Source organism: Amborella trichopoda, chromosome 4 (assembly GCF_054954075.1).
Source record: "Amborella trichopoda isolate Santa Cruz 75 chromosome 4, AtrichopodaSantaCruz75HAP2 v2.0, whole genome shotgun sequence".
NCBI classification, from domain to species: domain Eukaryota; kingdom Viridiplantae; phylum Streptophyta; class Magnoliopsida; order Amborellales; family Amborellaceae; genus Amborella; species Amborella trichopoda.
In genome coordinates this window covers 7,241,536-7,250,585 of record NC_142339.1, presented here as the reverse complement: position 1 = coordinate 7,250,585, position 9,050 = coordinate 7,241,536, and the positions used below count along the sequence as shown (strand labels likewise).

At 42.1% G+C, this 9,050-nt stretch overlaps 1 protein-coding gene across 1 annotated transcript; it reads left to right on the top strand.

The window, feature by feature from the left end:
- Positions 1–1,285: 1,285 nt before the first annotated feature.
- LOC18421711 (PHD finger protein MALE MEIOCYTE DEATH 1) lies at positions 1,286–4,654 on the top strand. The gene is made up of 3 exons (XM_006826517.3): positions 1,286–2,203; positions 2,557–2,803; positions 2,922–4,654. The coding sequence occupies exons 1-3, from the start codon at positions 1,807–1,809 to the stop codon at positions 4,375–4,377; spliced, it is 2,100 nt and encodes a 699-aa protein (XP_006826580.1). The 5' UTR covers positions 1,286–1,806; the 3' UTR covers positions 4,378–4,654.
- Positions 4,655–9,050: the final 4,396 nt, after the last annotated feature.

Genomic DNA, 9,050 nt, shown 5'->3' with positions numbered 1-9,050 from the left:
GGGCAGCAATAGTTTTTTAGGCTATCTTAATGGTTTCTAATATTGAAACCCAACTTTGGCTTTACCTTTTTTTTGTAATAGGGAGTGACACCGTCAATATATGGAACAAATTTATACAAGTGCAAGGCCCTAAACAACCAAATTAAGGTGCACCTCAAAAATTTAACTAGCAGATGGCTTTTAATACCAAAAAAATCCTCAAATTGTGTGAAAAAAATGGATTTCAAGATTTGGACATAGTGTATCTTGTTATGTATTTTTTGATTGTCAATTTTCAAGATTTTCAAAGTTTCAAAGATCTACTCGATCTATACTATTTTTTAAGCTTTAAATTGTATAATTAGATATGAAAATACATTTTAAGGCTATCACAAAGATTTTCAGTATTTAAACCATATTTCCAGACACCATTTGAAGGTGTGCTTCACACTGATTGTTTAGAACCTTTGCCTTATACAAACCGCACTCTTAAAATATATATACCAAACTTAAGAGGATTTCATCTTTGTTACAGACTTGTTCTGGATTTATTTTCAAAGAAGCGAAGAGTTTCAAGGCCCCACTCCCTAGTTAAATCACCAAGCCCAAACCAAGTTTCTTGGGAGGAGTTGAGCCTATAACGTAGCGCTGTAAATCACCAAGCCCAAACCAATTAAGCCCAGGTTCTTTTCTTGGTTTTTATCTTTGTCCTTGTTGTTTCTTTTTTTTTCTGTTTTTTTTTTTTTTTGGAAAAGGTTTACCTAAGGTGCAAACCTTATACCATTGAAGTCGAGTGCACCTCAAAATTCCTTTAGAAGAGAGTATTGTAATGTTGGAAAATCTTATAATTCAATCATCATGACTTCAAGATGTATAGATATGAAAATAAAAATAGATTTTCAAAATTAAAAATATACATATTGTAATTCAAAAGAATTTGATGTTCATAGATCTATCCAATCTGTATCTTTTTTGAAATTTTAAATTTCATAGCTAGAGATAAAAATTGATTTTCAAAACTGTCATAAAGTTTTCAACACTCCAATTGCATGCGCATTAAAAAAATAAATAAAAATAAATAAAAAATAAAAAATAAAAAAAGAGAGAGAAAGGGGGCAGGCTAGGCCAAGAAATGGAACTGGCCTCAGGGGCCAGTACGAAAGTTGTGGGCCACATTCGATATAATAAGTATGAGTGTTAGTAATACGACCATTTTGGTCGCTTTAGGATGTTGAAGGTTGCTAGCGTTATTTTGGTAAGAACCTTATCTTTCCATGTTTAAATATGCGATTTGTAATTTCAGGAGTCCTCAAAACTCGACACGTTTCACGGCGCGGCGAGGCGATGCGATATGGACTCCGGACAACAGGCAACGCGTACGGAATTGTGTACGTCGTTAGAATATTCCAACTACCTGACGGCGATGTAACCCCCTATGACGTCATAAAAGATCCCCCTCTCTCTTCATTTGTCCAAACCTCCCTCTGTCTCTATGAATCTTCTTCATCTTTTCTTTCGCACTTCATCTTTTCTTTCTCTCTCTTACCTGCATCATCATCTCTCTCCATCTTTTCTCTCTCTCTCTCGTCTGCATCATCTCTCTTCTTCTTCTTTCTTCTCTCTCCAACTTAGCCCAAAAAAAAACCTGCATCTTCTCTCTCTTCTTCTTTCTTCTCCCCTACCTGCATCGTCTCTCTCCCCTATCTGCATCATCATCATCTCTCTCTTCATTTTCTTTTTCTCTCTTATCTGCATCACCTCTCTCTCTCTCCTGAATTATTTCCCCCAAGAAACACTGAGGAGGCAAGATTGGGGTCGTCCAGCGTCATGGCCTGCTCAGTGTACAAGCGCTCAGCCTCTGATACCACCTTCACCCTCTCCCCTCTTCCTCTCACCTATGACAACTACAACTGCAACAAGATCCCCAAGACCATGTCAAGGCCCACGCCCACCAAGCCAAAGCCCACTCCCAAGCCCAACAACATCTTCGCGTTCCACTCCTTCGGAGAGCCAGGGCGCCCTGCCTCCTTCTCAGGAGCTTTCCGGGACAACGTGCGTGACTTCTTGGCCCATTGGGCCCAAACCTTGGCCCACGAAGTCGAGGGTAACCCCGCTTGGCTTGTATACTTGGCCCTGTCTCAAGAAACCCTAATCCCTCTCTATGTGGTTGAGGAGCACGTGCGTAATTCCCCCTGGCCCTACTGTGACCATTGTCGTTGTGTAGGTACGTGAAAATTACTCAGAATTATTCTTGTTATTTTCTTTTTATGTGAAAATTAGTCATAATGATTGAATCTGGATTGCATCATAGTTTCAGTACATGGGTCGTAGTTTGCTTTTCCCAGTATCAGTAGGGTTTCATTTTGAATGGCTTTTCTCCCATGAACACCAATGGGATTCTGTTTCGAAGATCATTGAAGTGTATTAGGATTTGATCGTGTATTGGGGTTTTAATAAATTTTGGGGAAATTTATGAAAATACCTATGAGAAATTTACAATTTAATCATATATTTTGATTTAATTTATACATGGTCTTAGTGCAACCTGATGAATAATTCATCTCTCTCTTTCACTAGGTTGGAGCCACCACCTGGTCTCGCGGCGTCGCTACCACTTCATAATCCCTGCCTCCGACCAATCCCACCACCTGCTCCCATCTCGCTTAGTCCTTGACCGCAGAACCCACCTCCTCCACGGCCTCATCCACTGCAGCGGCTTCGGCCACCTCCTCTCCCTCAATGGCCATGAAAACGGCTCCAAACACCTCTCTGGCCACCACACTATGGACCTTTGGGATCGCATTTGCTCCATGCTTTGCACCAGGTCTACAACCACACCACTTTTCTACCAAAGTTTGCCTGAATCTCATCATCTTCAGGCCAAAATCCCCAGAATCCACTATCTCTGTCTCCTAATCCATGCCTGCTCTTTCTTTTTACAGGAAGGTGACAGTTGAAGACACAGCGCGCAAGCACTCTATGGACCTCCGTCTCTTACACAGTGCGGCCTATGGCCACCCATGGTTTTGGCGGTGGGGCTACAGTTTTTTCCATGGAAGCTTTGGCATATCAGAGAACCGCTACTCGATGGCGGTCAAGATCCTGAACCAGCTTCCCCTCGACATGCTTGACCCCGAACACCAAGTCCCCCACCTCCATCGAATCTTCGGAGCCTACAATACCACCTGCACCTCGGAGATATCCACTCTAGGCCAGCTCTTGCACACCATGCTCCAGCTCAAGGCCCGCCTCCCTTGGCAAAAGGCAGATGCGGCACCACCCATCACTGGGTCACGACTGGTGACCTCTTCAAAGTGCTTGCTAAAGAAGCACCACAATCATAAAGCGGTAGTGGGGGTTGAGGAGTTGGCCGCATCATCGCAGTGCCGGTGGTCACCCAAGAGGTTTGAGGTGGCTGCACGTGTCGTGGCTGAGATCTTAGAGGCGAGCGGCAGTAGGCGAATGTTGCGCCAGGAGGTACGTGACGCTGCTCGTGGGCGCATCGGGGACACGGGCCTCCTTGACTTCGTGCTCAAGTCTCTCAACAATTGCGTGGTCGGTCCTCACCTCATTCGGCGCACCGTCAACCCCAAAACGAAGGTCTTAGAGTACTCGTTGTCATCGTTATCCTCCACCGAGCTCGACAACTGGGATGGTGAGGCGGCCACAGAAAACAGGAAATACGAGTCAGGAGACCACCCTCAAAACCAGCTTCAGGTGGGGAGAAGAAGTGAGATCGAGAGAGACCTGGAGTACGTGTACAGGAGGGTTTTGGAAGGTGGTTTGGGTGGCAAGGTTGTGGAGGCGGCTAGGCGCGTGGTCCTGGACACGAAGCACTTCACCAAAGAGTGGCCGATCAGGGACGCAGATGAGCAGCTGAGGTTCATGGTGAGTGTGGTGGTGGCCGAGGATGAGGCAGGGATGTTCTCACGGGCGATTCCGCCACCCGAGCTCGTGGTGGTGCCACTCCACGCTACAGTCGGTGACCTACGTGCCGAGGCCGAGCATGCTTTCCGTGACACCTACTGCATCATGGAGGGCTTTGCAGCGGAGGACCTGATCTGGCCTCACGGCCAGGAGATCAGCGAGTCGGAGCTGCTGTTCGGAGTGGCGGAGTCAGGTATGGGGGTGTGGGTGAGAGGGAGAGGGGCGGAGAGGGGGGAGGAGAGGCTGAGGTACGAAGGTGGGGCGGAGGAGTGGAGGGTGGAGTGTGAGTGCGGTGCGAGGGACGACGACGGGGAGCGGATGGTGGCGTGCGACGTGTGCGAGGTGTGGCAGCACACTCGGTGCCTTGGCATCGCTGACGCCGAGGCAGTGCCGCAGCTCTTCTTCTGCGCAAGGTGCGGCTCCGCACTGCTCCCTCCTGACATGCTCCCTCACGAGCCCTTGATCGAGTGATGGGGTTTTCCACTCCACTGTCGTAGTCATTGTCTGAGGACCAAGGAGCTTGGAGAGTCCTTGGCTTTTGTATTTTTAACATTCTTTAGAAAGCCACCCACCCACCCTATTGGCTCATTTTTTTGAAGAGGTTTTTGAGTATTATTGGTTCAATGCCTCTTGCCCTCAAATTTTGACCCATAATGAACCTATGTGGTCGATATTTTTTTTTTCAAGAAAATGTATACAATGAGGTCATTTATTTTTAATACAAGAGGGGCACATTCATTTTTTGTTTTATCGTTGGATGTGATATTGGGTGAATGAGGATATGTTATCGATTGAGCACAAAATTCAAAACAAAATTTCTTGAATATTACGATTTATTTCAATATATTAGATTTTATATTTAATGACTAAAAATAATTACAACATCTTTGTACTAAAGATAAATAATCTTATCTTGTTCTATCCCTATTTTTCATGAAACCGAAAGAAGTCTTGTATGAATATTGATATAGGTGCCTTGTTTAGTAAGTGTCTTTGGTGTCAATAATTTGCCCATACACATCCGTACTACTTTTATTTACATAGACGTAATTTTAAAAATAATTGCATAAAGTTAAATATAATTTTTAAAAACAATAACTAGAATTCAAAAGTCACAAATATAAAATTTTAAAAAAATCAATATATAATAAAAATAAAAATTCATGTTTTATTTCTTTTATTTTCCTGAATGGTGCTCATTGGTGACAATTTTTTTCACATTATTTATTGATGGTTTGATATAACTATTTATATGTTACATTTATCCTTAGAAAGTTGTAAGCTCAAATCTCTTCAATAGTAATTTGTTTTTAGAAAATAAAATATAAACCATATTTATATTTTATAAGATAAATATTTTAAGTCTGTGGGACTATGCTCACATCTTAGTCCATGTGGGACCATATTTCTTGGATAGATCACGATGACGATACCAAAAGAATTGCCTTCATTTAATGTTATTATTGTTGGCTTCTTGTGAATCCCATCATTTCCTAAAGTTGTGTTTGTAGAGATTGAAGATTTTCTATTAGTTTGCTATATATGAAATGTGTATATTTCATAGGAAGTTACTCATTGTAATTTATCTTGTTGTGTAAGTTATCTCTGGTTGTATTATACATACATGTTGATAATAGTCAATAGGTAAAGATTTTTCTTTGCCTCTTTTTGTGTTTTTTTTGTGAAGCTTAAATATGATAGAGGGATTGAGTGATATAAAGCACGGCTAGTTGCTCAAAGATACAAACATGAGTATAGCATAGAATAGGATGAAACATTTGCTCATGTTGCTAAAATGACCGTTGTATGTACCGTAATTGCCCTCTCAGCCATTCATCAGTGGACTATCTCTCAGATGGATGTGAAGATTGTATTTCTTCATGGACATTTGGAAGAGACAGTATCTATGCGACCTCCTCTTGGGTATTACCATGACAAATCTATGGTATATCATTAAAAAAAAAAAATCCTTGTATGATTTAAAACAAGCTCCAAGAGCTTGGTTTGAATGATTTCGACTGGTCATTCTGAACATTGGGTTGAAACAAAGTGCTCATGACTATTCACTATTTACTCATCATTGTTCTTCAGGGATGACAATTATTCTCCTATATGTTGATGATATTATCATCATAGGAGATAACATTGATAATATAAAACACTTGAAAGAGTTTCTCAGTCACTCATCCAAAATGAAACATTTGGATCCGCTGACTTACTTTCTTGGCCTAGAGATTCATTATTTCCCGAATGGATATATAGTTAACCAAAAAAACTACACCAATGATTTGATCAAACAAGCCAACTTTGGTTGGGCCTGGATCTACCTCCCTCGGGCAAGGACCTGGGTTCAATTAACCCCCTCTCGAACAACCTCCCGACCTCACGAGCACGTGTGCGACTCGTGTATCGTGTACGGATAGGTATGTCCAACTATAAAAGGGCTTTAAAGCGATGAAGAAATAGACTCAAGCACTTACCTCACCGTGGTTTGAGTTGTGAGATAAGATGAGGCTATTGCCCTCTTAGATTAATAAACGAAAGCCCTCTGGCTTTCCAACAGTGTGGTTTGAATTCGGCCCCCTCTCTAAACTCAACACCTCACTTGGACTCTCACTTGAAAACTGCTATTGAAATCCAAATAGAATGTACTCTTCTTTGATGTGTTTTATGGGATAAACGCTTTAGTTTTGGGGGTGGAGAGACAAAGAAATAAGCAAGAGAGAAGGAATATGAATAAAAACTTGATAAGAACTTAGTTTAGATGTGAAAAGAAGAAGAAGAAGATGAAGAAGACAAAGTAAAAAGAAGTGGACAGATGATCCAAAGAAAATGGGGCAGCCTCCCAGCATAACCTCTCCAAAGAGGTCTTACCGAAGTCGAAGAAAAGAACCAGGCTTGAAGCCTTGTACCTGAAGGGTTTGGAATGTGGAGTTACAAGACTGAGTCTATAAATATATCAATAAACCAAAGAGCCTCCTAAAAGTAATCAAGTGTGAGAAGAAGTGAGAGAGAAAGACGAAAGTACTCTCACAACCCGAACATTGTGTGACTCAGTGGTTAGAGTAGTAAAAAGGTCAAAACTCTAAAGAAAGCTCACTCAGGGTTACCCTAACCCGAGTGACCGATTGTAAGAAAATTAGTATCTCTTATGATCCAACTTCACTGTATGAGCTGACAGTTAGAGTAACAATCCGAGAGGTAGAACCTTAGGGCACTATCTCAGGATGACCTCGAATCGAGTGATCAAGAGGTAAAAGAAGCAACATTCAAAGACAAAGAATGAGGAACAAAGTAAAATGAATGAGAAATTAAGATATGATTTAGAGAAAGAGAAGAGAAGTATTAAAAAAAAATGAAGGAAGCGGGGTGAATGGGGTTAAGGGATGATTGAGCGTATGAAAGAATGAGAGAAGGATGGATAAGGCATGTGGAGTGAGAGAGTAGGGCGGATGAGAGGTATGGTGGATGAAAATAGGGCTAAGAGGGGGAATGAGAGTGGGGCGAATGAGAGTAGGGCGGATAGGGGGAGTGGAGTGAGAGGAGCGGGTAGGGGCAGTTAGGGGCGGATGAGGTGTATGAGAGTAGGGCGGATAGGTGTAGTAAGAGAGGGGCGGATGAGGAGAGTGGAGTGAGAGAGGGGCGGATAAGGTGTGTGTAGTGAGAGAGGGGTAAATGAGGAGAATGGAGAGAGAGAGGGGCGGATAGAGAACTGAGAGAGAGGGCGGATGGGAAAGAGAGAGGGGAGGATAGAGAACAAAGAGAGAGAGAGGGTGGGTGGGAGAGAGAGAGAGAGTAAGGGCGGATGGGGAACAAAGATAAAGAGAGGGGCAGATAGATAACAGAGAGAGAGAGGGTGGATGGGAGAGAGAGTAAGAGAGTAAGAGAAGGGAAAAGAGAGAAAGAGGCTAGGCCCGCCTTAGGTGTGGGTCTCGCTCTGGAAGGGAGAGAGAGAAAAAGAGCGGAGAGAGGGAGGCCTCGGACCCATCCTAGGTCTGAGCAGGAGGAGAGAGAGAGAGGGAAAAGAGAGAAAGAGAGAAAGAAGAGAGAGAAGGAGAGAGTAAGAGGGCGAGAGAGAAAGAGGAGAGAGAGTAGACCTAGAATGTGCTTGAGCTAGGTATACTTTCATTGGTCCCTTTGCATGCACACGAGAGAGAGAGGTCTTGGTTTTTATGGGTCTAAGTTAGGGTCAAAGGCTTAGGTGTATGGTTTAGGTAGGTTAGGTTGAGATGTGGTGTATAGTAATTAAGGTGTATGGTAAAGGCCAAGGTGTAGGATAATTAAGGTATATGGGATAGGTTAATGTGTATGGTGCACTATAGTGTATGGTGTAGGGTGACTAAGGTAGGGTATAGGGTGTATGGATTAGGATTGAAAGCTAGGAATTTTAGGGAATATGGGATTGGGAGTTGGGAATCCTAAGGTAGTTGCAATTTTAGGGTTCTAGGGAGTGTAGGGTATTTCAAGGTATTTTCTCTGTCTAGGAATGTTTCTCTCCCCTCTCATCTTGAGTCTTTTGAACTTGAACTTGAAAGCAAAGTAAAAGAACATGCTCCAAATGTTCAAGTGTTCAAGAGTTTGATTACAAATGACTAAGAGAGACTATTACAAATGACTTGAGTTCCTTATATAGAGCAATAAAAAAACAAGGGTGGAATGCTCAAAAACTACCAAAATTGTCAAAAAATATACATTTTATGAATTAAAATATTAATCTCGTTTTTGGACCAAATGATCAAAATACCCTTCAGTACTTTTCAACAAATGACAAAACTATTCCTCCATGAGGAGCCTCTTGCCATTGCTAGGCCCCAGGAGCTTTTTCGAATGCTTATTGTGGTAATTCGAGTAATTGATCGTCGTAGAATCAATGCTTGAACTATTGCACACGTTTTGATACCATTTGATCTTTTCGAAATCGATTTTTAAAGAAGAATAAAAAATCTGGCCAAGTTTTATAAACTCATGATTCTTCGACCACCAATCTGGTACGATCTATGACATTCCAAGCCTTCATTTTGATCACAAATTGAAGAGGATACTATCACAATCATTTTGTGATAAATTCATCCATTTTGGTATCAGTTTGAGAACGTTCAAATTTTGTGAAGTTGCTGAAAAATAGGATTCCAACGACCGAGAAA